Source organism: Scardinius erythrophthalmus (genome assembly GCF_964197995.2).
Source record: "Scardinius erythrophthalmus genome assembly, chromosome: 10".
Lineage (NCBI taxonomy): Eukaryota > Metazoa > Chordata > Actinopteri > Cypriniformes > Leuciscidae > Scardinius > Scardinius erythrophthalmus.
In genome coordinates this window covers 20,254,010-20,267,564 of record NC_138230.1, presented here as the reverse complement: position 1 = coordinate 20,267,564, position 13,555 = coordinate 20,254,010, and the positions used below count along the sequence as shown (strand labels likewise).

Sequence of the window (13,555 nt, the reverse complement as noted above, 5' to 3'; positions counted from 1 at the left end):
ACACACACCAAAATCATTTATGTTTTGAAGTCACATTGGTTAATCATTAAATATTTTGTATAAGTTCAAATTGTTTGCCCTTCTTTGTCTTCAGAAAGATATTGTAAAGTTATTCACTAACGTTTCACATGCTTATCTCACATTTTGCATGGTCCTCTAGCTTATTAAAGCAGCAAATAACTTAAATTTTAAACAAATAAAAAGGCATTCACCTTTCTTATTCATTGAAATATTGTTTTATTCAGTTAAAATAACTAAATCCGTTGATCCGTTAAATGTCCATTTTCGTTGAAATGTGCTATGTACGGAACATCATTGTTGCCTGTACGGAACACCGTTAACGCTTATCATCTTCCGTACACGTGCGGGGGAGGTACTTTTCCCCAATTTTCTCAAAAACTATTTGTCCAAAAGACATCAATCAAAGTGTGGACTGTCCAATGGGTATTCCCCCAGAGAATGATCACACAAACATGCTTGTCTGGCTTTCAACAACGGAGGAGTGGTCGTTGGCGTGCATTTAAGTGCGAAAAGTGTACGGAACATGGTTAGTGTACGTTAACACACTGACTACGTTTACATGCAGCCAATATCTGGGTTATGGTCGGGTTAGCATCACTATTTGGGTTTCTGAAACATTCGGAATAACCCGTTTACATGCGTGAGCAGAGAGAGTTACTCCTGTATACATGGAATTTGTAATCAGTCATATATCCCGATGTAAACGGCGACGCACGGTTAGCGTCTGGACGTACGGGCAACCTTAAGACGCGATATGCGTCATTTCCGATTCTTCTTCCTGTATCCAAAGACAACAACAACAGCAGCAGCACGCGGATAATGAATAGTTCGGGGCAGATAGTGATCGCCTTTGTTTGCGCTTTCCTCCTCGCTCCAAAAGTGTGGTGCTGTGCTGCGTCTCGCCATGTTTACCTCTACTTCTTGTTTACTTCCGGTATACTGCACGCGGGGTTTTGTATGCGCCGTCTCTACTCAAAAGACCAAGATTAAACCAAGATAAACGTTTACATGCAGCCAATAACCCGTTCAAAACCGGGATATTAGCAACAACCCGGTCGCGCACGGCCATGTAAACACTGGCAAAAACCCGGATATGCTCATATCCCGGTTTTTAAAAACCCGGATATTATACCTGGGGTACCCCTTTTCTAACCCGAATATTTGGTCATGTAAACGTGTATCGGCATATCCCCATCAAAAGAAACATTGATTTGTGTTCTGCGCATGTTCTATTCGCAGGGAATCTTGGTCTTTTGATTAGAGACGGCGCATACAAAAACCTGCGTGCAGTATACCGGAAGTAAACAAGAAGTAGAGGTAAAGATGGCGAGACGCAGCACAGCAACACACTTTTGGAGCGAGGAGGAAAGCGCAAACAAACGCGATCGCTATCTGCCCCGAACTATTCATTATCCGCGTGCTGCTGCTGTTGTTGTCTTTGGATACATGAAGAAGAATCGGAAATGACGCATATTGCGTCTTAAGGTTGTCCGTACGTCCAGACGCTAACCGTGCGTCGCCGTTTACATCGGGACATTACCAATTGATTACAAATTCCATGTATACAGGAGTAACTCTCTCTGCTCACGCATGTAAACGGGTTATTCCGAATGTTTCAGAAACCCAAATAGTGACCCTAACCCGACCATAACCTGGATATTGGCTGCATGTAAACGTAGTTACTGATCCAACAAAACCCAACAAACCTGTTTGTCAGTGTTTCTCTGTATGGTGTGAATTGGCCTTAAAAGTGCACATGTGCTTTTGTGCTCTAGTATGTAAGAACAATATGATTGAATAGAAATAAACTGGAAATAAGAATTAGTCCTCAGATGCCATGTCTGTAATTTATAGCAAAACATCTAGCATTAATTCGATCTCAAACAGATTTGTTAAAAGAAGTTATTACTTCACCACCTGCGTGACATCATTAACCAATGTGATTGAATGACAAATTTGCACCCCTATGTATTTTCGGATCAACACTTAAAGTATTTCGAATATCATCCACTGTGGAGTGTTAAATTCACTAGCTTTTCCCTTACTTTTGTGAGTTTTGCACAGGACTTTTACGTGCTTTTTCCAAATAATTGATTTTACTCCGAACCATCCATTTAACAGGTGTAGGTAATTTTCTGGCAAGGCATAGTAATCTCAGAAGTTCAAATAATTGAACAGTATGTTGGATTTATTAAGCTAGCAGCATAAAGTTTAATGTTTATAAATTATATAAACAAATTAGATAGGCTGAAACTGTCTACAAAACAAACTTTGAATGTTGTCTGAATATTAAGCAGTTCAGTTGAACTAACAGCATAAAAGTGTCTTCAGTCCCATCTGCTCTGCTGTGGTGGCCTCGAGGTCCCCTGTGGCCACCTGCTCTGCCAACTCCAGTCTGGCCACATACTCTGCCAACTCTGCCATGGCTCCCTGCACTGCTGGCAACGCCTTGGCTTTCTGAACTACCAGCTCCACCTTGGTGTCTAGGCCCACTTCTGCCACACAGGCCTGGCCCTCCATCCCTCCCCCTGTTCCACCTCCGCTTCATCACTCTCCTGAACTCTTGTGTCAGTTTGTGGAGTGTCTGGAATCCACTGTGTTTTATGGACTTTTATTTTGATAATCCTTGTTTGGATTATTACCATTGGTTTCTTGTTTGGATTATCCTTGTGTTTCCATGTTCATGGAGAAAAGACTGCTTGCTAAAAGATCTTCAATCTTTTGGATTTAGGATTTAATAAAAAGTACCTTATTATTATTATTATTATTAAAAGTAGTAGTAGTACCAGCATCTCATTTGGCCACTCTGAAGCTCAGGAATGACACTGACATCAATAATAAAACGCAGTGAAACTAATTAAAGTGAAACTAATTTATTCCATATTTTATTGTCTTATATTTGCAGTGACAACACACATTTTGTTTTGACAGTTTGTTAAAGGAGGGCCCAGCACCTGATCCGTGCTAGCTGACATCACCACATGCGTGATTGTGTTTCATTCTATGATGGCATCCCTACAAAAGATTTTTTTCCTCTTAATCCATGCTCTTTACACTCATTTATTCCAACAATATCAGCTTTACCAAAAAAAACCCCAAAAACAAACAAACAAACAACTGAACAACACATGTTGACAGCGTTACAAATTTTATAAAAATAGAGATACAAGATAACCCCCCCAACATTTAAATGAAATGAGACATCAGGAGAAATAAAATCATAAAAATACTATTACTCAATATTACTCAAACTCCCCAAAGAAGAGTAAAGAAATTTGTTTGACTGCATGCAGACGTGTGTGTGTAGGTGTGTGTGTGTGTGTGTGTGTGTGTGTGTGTGTATGTGTGTACCAATACAACCATGTGTACCTATGTACCAATATGTATTATATTGAAATGAATATCTGCCCGGTTTCTTTTTAGAAAAAGTATTTTAAGTAAGTTAACTCGATGGTATGTTAAAATTATCACTACTGGCAATCAAGTAAAAACTTGAATTTATGATTGAAAGCTATTCAAATTCAAGTAGGTGACCCAATTTAAGTGTTAATTCTAATAATGCATTAAATTAAAACCTTAATTATTTCTTGTGTATGTGTGAGTGAGCTGATATTATCCTCCTCAAATGAGGATTTTGACCATGAACACAGAGGTGATGGTAGTGAAGGCCATGCTGACAGCAGAGAAGTGAAAGTGACCCAGAGCTGAGTTACACAGGTCAGTAGAACAGCATGTCTTCGTCATTTGGTATAGGCTTGAATTTGAGTTGGCCGGGAAATTCACCTGCTCAGTTTTATTGCATTGGGACATATCAAGACATCCTTTCATCTTGATATCCACTAAATTAGCTGAAATTGAGATGCAAGAAAACACAGATTAAGCTTAAAAATATAGAACAGAAAACATATATGCTAACATAAAAATGGTCTTCATATATAAATTATAACAATAAATTATTAATGAAACTGGGATCACGCTTAGGGAGCCTGTCATCTTCGAGTATTGAAAAAACGAGCCAATGCACATTATCGTGCGTGAATTACATCACACGCTCCGCCCTACAGCGCGGGTATAAATACGGAAGTGGATGCATGCTTCGGAGCCGATCGGATCATTCTGATGTCTCTGAAGAGTGTTGTTTTCTACAACGAGCGAGAGTGTCTGTGTTCTTCTGGAAGACTCTTCCAGTGCTGGTGTGTGACAGCGAGTGCAGCAGTGATCGCGAGCTACGGAAGCTCTCAACTGCTGTTTTAACAGCATTTCACGAGTTCACACTTACAAATAAGTCAGATAGAATAAATGCGTATTTGGTGTGCTGTCCGAGGAGAGGGCTCCGGGCTCGGTATTTGGCCCGAACCCAGAGTACTCCCCCCGTATTCCTGGCTGTGAAAGAACAAGCCAAGAGTGAGGAGTCGGGGTGGTGGAGGGATGCTGAAAACTGTCAAGGAAGTTAGGTGAGTTGACAGAGTGAATATATATATGCTTCCTCTCATGCTGATAGGGTAGACATGGTAATTGTTTGATGAGTTGATTGATTGATTGCTTGATTATTTGAACGTGCTCCTCCCGAACTTTGTTAATAAAACATCATTTCTTTGAGTGTTTTGTTGGTGGCCGGTTGAGGGCGGAAGTAGTGAGTGCTTCACTGTAAAGTGTTGCCGCAGTTGTTCCCCTGTGTGCTCCGGCACTGGTGACGGGTCCCATTTCCTGAAAGAGCAACACGGGTGTGTTTGCGTCTTTTTCAAGGTGCCATTCCATCCGTGCGTTTCTGGGTGTGGTAGGGCTCTGTCCCCCTCTGGTGGTCACAATAGATGCATCCCGTGTTTGGGCTTACAACACGCTGAAGTAACTCTCATGGATGATTCATGTTCTATAATATGGTCATCTCGGTGTTGAGAATATGGTCATCTCGGTGTTGAGATCAAAACTTGCCTTCGTTAAACGTGAAGTCCCCACTCCTATGGGTTGGGTGACCTGAGGATTACGGTGAAGGGAAATCCTCCCAGCAAGGCCCCGTGGATCTCCTCTCTCACACCGCAGCTGGTGAAGCTCCCCGAGGAACGTGCTGGTCCCTCTGTAGTGGACCGACCGACCGTTTCATTCGGGCCCCTCCAGAGGACAGGATGTCCATTGCAGACCGTGAGCTCAGAGCTCCGCACTGCGACCTTGCCCTCCGGGGTACGAAGGATGCAGCTCGCGTGATCATTTTGGCAATGTCCACCTTAGTGGTCCAGGAGCGCCATCTCTGGCTCAACCTGGCGGATATGAGGGATGCGGACAAGGTTTGATTCCTGGACTCGCCCATTTCTCAGGTTGGGCTATTCGGTGATGCAGTAGAAAACTTTGCCCAACAGTTCTCAGCTGTCCAGAAGCAGACGAAGGCCATCCGGCACATTCTGCCCCGGCGGCCCGCTGCTGCCTCCACCCATCTGCCCGGGTCGGATACTCTGCCTGCTCATCGCCGAGAGCATCTGTCTGCCTCCGCCTCTGTTCCCGCTGAGTCATCGCAGCAGCCTCCACCCAGGTCTCAGCGTGGACCCGGTCGCAGACGGGGCGCCCCGCCTGCTCCAGGCGCTACCAAGCCAGGTGGTAAGCGCAAGCGCAAGCTCTTGGTTTAGTAGAGAGCTCTTGGAGATGGTCACCGATCCACTGGGCTGGGAGGATTCTTTGTTTGTGTATGTGTCTGTTCCGCCGCTGGCTCCCTTAAAAGCAGAGCCAGCGTTACTTACATTTTCAAAGAAAGAGCAATTTCCTCTGTTCCTGGGTCCCTAGAGAGCCAGACTGATGGTGTGCGATCCTGTAAAGCCTTGCAACCTTCAGCTACCTCTTGCATCGACCAGCCAGCAGTCGGGTGCGGTTCGAGGACCCTGTCTCGCCTTCTCACGCATTCTCTGACGTCATCTAGATTAAGAGTCACACTACACACTCAGACCCTGCTCCGGGCCGCCTTCGGGCCTTCCGAGCTGGGACCCTGTTTTTTGCCTAGAAGTCTGTGGTACCCTTGGTTCCCCTGCGTCGGCCAGTTGTAGCACTAGACGGTGCTCCTGACTGATCCAGTCGGTTCCTCCGTACTAACAGACTCGGCTTCACTAGCCGGTAATTGAGTGCGGTTCGAGGACCCGGTCATGCCTTCTCACGCACTCTCTGCCGCTACCTAGAGACAGGAATTAAACACTCAGACCCTGCTTCGGGCCGCCTTCAGGCCTTCCGAGTTGGGTCCCGGTTCTCTAGTTCACTGCCTCACTCCAAGTATGTCTGTGATACCTTTGGTTCCCCTGTGCACTGGAAGGTGCTCCCAACCGATTCAGCCGATTCCTTTGTATCAGCAGACTCGGCTAGACGATTCAGTTCGTCCGGCACCTGCCCATGCTCAGTGCTATTTGTTACACTTCAGTGTTCCAAATTGTGTCTGTCATGTGTGCGGTCATCACTTCCTACTGGTGAAGGATGTGATTGAGCCGTTCTTCCAGCCGATATGAAGACAGGCTTCTAAAAACTGGCCGTTCTGCATTGCACTCAAACTATAGTGAGTTAGACCATCAGGGATCTATGCTCTTGATTTCGGGCCCTTTTCAAGCTTCCGTTCAAGTTACGAACACAGTAACGCATTCCTAATGCTCCATCCCCTTGAATGGTCTGCAGCGTTCGACCTGAAAGACGCGTACTTCAGATCTCTACCCTTCCGCAATGCAGGCCATCCTGTGATCTTGCGTTGAGGGGTCGAAGTCTCAGTACAAGTCCCTCCCTTCGAGTGCTACATAGCCAGTTGGGTCTTCAGGTCAACTGGAGAAAAGTAACTCGCCCATAGACTGAGGAGCTTTTTTACGGTTTCTCAACAGGAATGTGTCCGTTCGGTGCTTCATAGAAGTGAGAGAGGGTCCCACTGAAAAACCTTCAGAGGCTCCTGGGGCATATGGTAGATGCAGTCGCATATGAACCGGCTTCCTCCATATGATGACCACTTCAGCACCGGCTTCATGACCGAGTCCCTAGGTGGCCGTGGCAGAGCAGCACGCTCCGTGTGTTAACAACATCTTGTCTGCTGCCAAACTCTCAGCAGTGTTCAGACCTTTTGTTTCTCCAGATTAAACGCTCCTAGAACAAGTGTCTACTAAACACCAGCTCAGGGGCCAACGTGCATGCAGTAAACAGGGGTTTGGGCGAACCTCCCACTGCATTGGCATTCATTGCCTCGAGTTGTTAGCAGTTCCCTTGCTTGATGCTGCTGCTCAACAAGTTTGCACTGCCCAGTACAGCGACCCCTGTGTTTGGCTGGAGCCACCTCAGTGACATTCCATATGTTGTACTGCCCGCTAATTTCTCTCAGTCCATATGTGTATTCTCCACACGTTACCTCCCTTCCAACGAAAGGTAACGCTTTCCCAGTGGTCCTGTGGAACAGCAGTGACTTTCCTGGCCTAATCCCTGTCCTATGTCCGCCTCAATATGCGGGAGGAACAAGAGGCTTTTGTCTAGGAACTAGATGGTGGCAGCAATAGTGGCGTTTTAGTTGGGACCCCAATCAGTTGTAACATATGACTACGTCGAACATGAGTGACTGAAAGGGAATGTCTCAGTTACGTATGTAACCCTCGTTCCCTGAAGGAGGGAACGGAGACGTAGTCCCGTAGCCACAATTGCTGTACCCCCGCTGACCTGGCTCCGCTCGGCTCCTCACCGAAAAACAACTGGTGCGTGCATCCACTTCCGTATTTATACCCGCGCTGCGGGGCGGAGCGTGTGATGCAATTCACGTACGCCAATGTGCATTGGCTCGTTTTTACAATAATCAAAGATGACAGGCTCCCTAAGCGTGATCCCAATCAGTCGTAACGTATGACTACGTCCCCTTTCATATGTAAACGAGACGTTTCTCACAACTTATGACCTAATTGGGAAAAGGGTGTTCAATGGCTTTTGCACAGCATAAACTTACCAGCTTTCCCTAATCCACTGAAGCACTGCTGACCAGAATCACATGTCGTTTTGGTTGTGAAGCAAAGACTCCAGACACCCACTTTACAGTCATAACACTGCAGGGCCTGACCTGAGAGAGAACAGATTCACAAAAAAATAATAATAATTATTATTAAGCTGTTAGTGACATGGTACCCCTCATGGAATTTATTAAAATCGTTTTTAAAAAGCATAAAGAATTGACCTGAAGAATTCACATAACAAGAAATGCTTGAAAATTACTATAAAGCCCTGCTGTTCTGGTCTGGTTTCTTTAAAATACACATCCGTGTTAAATGATGTCATTCATGGCAACAGGGGGATGAAGAATTGCATGCACATAAACTTAAAGTCCCCGTGAACCGGAAGTTGCAAACGACTTTTCTCCAGTGTTATGACGTATTTCCCAGTGAAAAGGAATATTGAACAGAGGGCAGGGTTTTACTCTAGCGCTCCTCCTCTCCATCTCTCGCTCATAGCAGACTAACGGTTTGAGGGGAGTGGTTAAGCGTTGCCCAAACCAATTCCTCAAACCTACGTCATCAGAGAAGGTCCTCCAATGCAGAGGGGAGGGGCATTTTCAGATTTTGATTAAAGATTACCATGGTAAAAAAATTTTTTTTTAAATATTTTCTTGCACGGATTAATTGTTCACCACAAGACTAGTAATATGCGCTAACAAAGTAAATAGGGTCAATTTTGATTTCATGGGGACTTTAAACATGCAATTGAAACACAAAGAGTTCATCTACAACAATAGTTTACCCAAATATATATATATATATATATATATATATATATATATATACACTTATTGTCTCCTTTTGTAACCCATGGATTGAGTGAGTGAGTAAATGTTGACAGAAATTGTATTTTTTTAATGAGATAACATTTTAAGGTTATATACTTTAATATCTGGAACACATACAAATTTACCCTTTGTATTAAACACACACACGCACACACGAACGCACGCACACGCGCACACACACACACACACACACACACACACACACACACACACACACACACACACACACACACACACACACACACACACACACACACACACACAGAGAGAGAGAGAGAGAGAGAGAGAGAGAGAGAGAGAGAGAGAGAGAGAGAGAGAGAGAGAGAGAGAGAGAGAGAGAGAGAGAGAGAGAGAGAGAAACTAAATATGAAAAGAAAGAAAAGAAAATCTACACAGGCTGGTTTCGGTCACACCCTGGGTGGAAGTTAAAACCTTTCAGGGAAGTCTCCCCTCCTATCTACCACACCCACCCACCCATGTTTTTCTATATATCTATGAGGGACCTAAACTTAACAAAAATGTACAAAAACAATACTATATTTATTAATAATTTTTACCTTTAAGTTTTTTTAATCTGATTTTAAAGCTAAATTCTGAATATAATGTTGTATCCAAACAATAGCTTATTAATAACTCCCATCCGTACACACTTTCTCAAACTTACAAAATGAGTAGATACATATATCATAGTGAATGATCCATGTTATATTTGAAATAGTTATTTTTAAGTTCTAATGCAGTCACAGTTCACTAACAGGGGTTTGAAACATTTACCAATTAAACAAAACCATTCAAGTAAATAAAATAAACAAGGTGAAGAGGCTTTTATTTTCTGAGCCATCAACCACCAATTTGTTACACAATGAGTTACTACAAACAGAGTTAAATATGCACATATATCATTTCTCCAACATTCATGAAGATGTGTGTGCTTCAGATTTATTTTTTGTTTTGTTTTTTAAGATCTGGGCAAGCATAGACCTGATTGTAACATGTCAGATAATTACTGAGTTCTTCCCTCTTTTCTGTGAAATGTCTCTCTTTTCTAAAATCCCGGTTAAACCTGTTTTCCAGGCACATGATAATTTGATCTTCTTTAGAGCTCACTTCTTTAGTCTCACTGACAGTAGGGTGGGTGGAGGTTACAGAGAATATGTCTTTGATACCGAATGTTGTTTGATACTGTGCAAAATCAAATAGCCACTTGGTTACCAATAGTTGTCTCCTAAAGAATCCAAGTTTAAATATGCAAAATAAAAGCCATGGAAAATATGTTGGTGGTGAGATTTAAAGTTGCTTCAAATGGTTTCCACAATTACTCAGAGTTGTGTAATGGTGTAAAACGTTGCCTGGTTTGTCTGTAACAAATGCAGGCTAAAGATCGGGACTGATCCTCAACAAAACCGTAACCATACCGACGTGATGACTCCGATCTTCAAGATGGAACTGGATAATATTCTGATTGTTCCAATCCAATCTGACTGCTGACCTATAATGCTGCCTGAATCATAATCATACACTGTTCATTCGTTGACCAGAGGAGAACTGGCCCTCAGACTAAGCCTAGTTTCTACCAAGGTTTTTTTTCTCCATTCTGCCACCTGATGGAGTTTTGGTTCCTTGCCACTGTTGCCTTTTTTCAGCTTTGTTGCTATAGGCTTTTGGCTTGTTTGGTTGGGGACATAAAATGCAACATTTAATTTAATATTCAAAAATAATATTGATCTCTCTGCATTGACACCATTTTATGAGAACTGAACTGAGCTGGACGATGACATCACGTTTTTCTCCAGAATGGCTAGATATACAAATTAACTAAATTAATAACTTTTTTACAACAAAAATGAAACATCACTAAACTTACTAAAGCTGGACTGTGATGCTATTTTCTTCTAGAAATAAACTTTTGTTGCATTATTTTCCTGTTATCTCTGTAAAAGCTGCTTTGAAACAATCTGTATTGTAAAAAGCGCTATATAAATAAATGTGACTCGACTTGGCTAAAGGACCGTTAAACAACTGCAACAGAGTGGCTCTGGAAAATTCTCTTTGGAAATACTGAAATTCTGTTTACTGTTTATTCTTTTCAACGGTGGTCTGCTATATTTCAAAAAGGCAGCCCATTTGTGCGGTCGTTGGCGTTATATGAGAAGGACATTCTGAATATAAGCCTACTGTAAAATTAGCTGTCTTAAAAATGCGGATTGATCAGTGCAGAGTTATTCCAGTTGCCTCCAGGTGCTATTCGTATTGGAATTGTGTAATCACAGATTATGAACAGATGTTTTCAGAGGTGGACAAAGTACACAACTTCCTTACTTGAGTGAAAGTAGATACTACGGGTCAAATATTACTCCGTTACAAGTAAAAGTTGTAAAGACCGATTTTTACTTAAAGGGCACCTATTATGCCCCTTTTTACAAGATGTAATATTGGTCTTGGGTGTCCCCAGAATGCATTTGTGAAGTTTCAGCACAAAATACCCCACAGTTAATTTATTATAACCATTTGAAAATGTCATTTTTGGGGCCTGTTTTAAAAAGAGCTGTTTTGGTCTATACCACTTTAAATGTAAATGAGCTGCATATCCCCGCCCTGCTGCTGGACATAGATGATGAAGAGACTCCGGCACAGAATAAACACGAATGAGAATGGACTAAACGTCTCGGAATGGTTATTTGATACATTTATGTACTTACAAAGTTTTAATCGCGTCTCCTTAGCAATTATGGATGTGCAACACACACACACACACACACACACACACACACACACACACACACACACACACACGAACTGTGATAACGTTCGCGCAATTTTTTGAAACTACACACACACACACACACACACACACACACACACACACACACATACTGTGATAACGTTTGCTAAGTACAAACGATTTATTTATTTTTTTCTTAAGGGGAGGGAGATATACGTTTAAAGGCTACTGTCTATGGAGATAGAGCAGACCTTAATTTATTTACATTTGTAAATGCTGCAAAATAATGCCTACGTGACATAAAACTGTCTGACGTTGTTTGTTGAGACATCCTATGACGACGACAATAAATAGCTTTAGACGCATTTGTTGTTGAACTCGGTTGAACTGGCTGACATCGATTGAAATTACTATTTGCTCAAAAATCATAAAATACACTTACTTCTGGAGGTGACGTTGGATCGCGAACTGTAGGCAACGATCCACACTTGAGGATTAACTTTGACCCTCGTTCACTAAACAGTCAGTCAACGACGCTGACTCCAGCTCCTTTTTCGCCAGCTCCTTATTCGTCGAACTATTCGTTCCACCTTAAAAATGTTGGACGGTTGTTAACCCCTCCCCCTCAGTGCTTTTGGCCGTATTTCTTAAAGGAACAGTTGTATGTGAATTGCAAGCCTGTGGATCGGGCAGCATTTTTCATTTAACAGTGAAAATAAAAAGCTTACTCCTGAAAAGATTATCTTGTCTGCCTCTATAAATGGTGTAAGCTATGTGTTAAATTATTATTTTGTAATTACTAAATGTTTTTTTAAAAGTATGGAGAAACGTGACATTATGGTTCCAAATGAGATTTAATGTAATGTAATTTCTGTTCTTTATTAGAAGTTATCCATTACTCCAGTCTAACATGTGTGTGTGTGTGTGTGTGTGTGTGTGTGTGTGTGTGTGTGTGTGTTTATATGTATATGTGTGTGTGTGTGTGTGTGTGTGTGTGTGTGTGTGTGTGTGTGTGTGTGTGTGTACTGGACAAAGCATACTGGAGGTGCCATTACTTTAGTATTTTAAAAGTTCTCAAAAAAACAGGAACGTAGAGGCATAGATTAATTCATTCTTAAATGAAATCTTGCATTACAACATTTTCTGATGTGTTATTGTTGAAATATGGTACCCAGAACATGCAACTATATGTGCCAACAAAGCATACTGGAGGTGTAATTACTTTATTATTTTAAAAGTTCTCAAAAAAACAGGAACGTAGAGACATAGATTAATTCATTCTTAAATGAAATCTTGCATTACAACATTTTCTGATGTGTTATTGTTGAAATATGGTACCCAGAACATGCAACTTTATGTGCCGACAAAGCATACTGGAGGTGTCATTACTTTAGTATTTTAAAAGTTCTCAAAAAAACAGGAATGTACAGGCATAGATAAATTCATTCTTAAATGAAATCTTGAATTACAACATTTTCTGATGTGTTATTGTTGAAATATGGTACCCAGAACATGCAACTATATGTGCCGACAAAGCATACGGGAGGTGCCATTACTTTAGTATTTCAAAAGTTCTCAAAAAAACAGGAACGTAGAGGCATAGAGTAATTCATTCTTAAACGAAATCCTGCATTACAACATTTTCTGATGTGTTATTATTGAAATATGGTACCCAGAACATGCCTCTCCATGCAACTTTATGTGCCAACAAAGCATACTGGAGGTGCCATTACTTTAGTATTTCACAAGTTCTCAAAAAAACATGAACGTAGAGGCATAGATTAATTCATTTTTAAATGAAATCCTGCATTACAACATTTTCTGATGTGTTATTGTTGAAATATGGTACCCAGAACATGCCTCTCCATGCAACTTTATGTGCCAACAAAGCATACTGGAGGTGCCATTACCTTAGTATTTCAAAAGTTGTCAAAAAAAACAGGAACGTAGAGGCATAGATTAATTCATTCTTAAATGAAATCTTGCATTACAACATTTTCTGAAGTGTTATTGTTGAAATATGGTACCCAGAACATGCAACTATA

The 13,555-nt window shown here is 41.8% G+C and overlaps 1 protein-coding gene across 2 annotated transcripts in view; it reads right to left on the bottom strand.

Moving 5' to 3' along the window:
* Positions 1–2,878: 2,878 nt before the first annotated feature.
* LOC308697781 (prostate stem cell antigen-like) overlaps positions 2,879–13,555 on the bottom strand; it is a 31,413-nt gene continuing 20,736 nt past the window's right edge. Inside the window, exons 1-3 of one of the 2 annotated variants that reach the window (XR_014030996.1) lie at positions 11,953–12,088; positions 7,958–8,068; positions 2,879–3,869 (exon numbers count right to left, since the gene is read on the bottom strand). Coding sequence is in view for 1 of the 2 variants with exons in the window: in XM_081377338.1 (XP_081233464.1) it covers positions 3,643–3,869; positions 7,958–8,068 (338 nt within the window). In the remaining variant the exon portion in view is untranslated. Of the gene's footprint in view, positions 3,870–7,957; positions 8,069–11,952; positions 12,089–13,555 lie in introns of those variants that run through there. The other variant, XM_081377338.1, reaches the window with a different exon arrangement.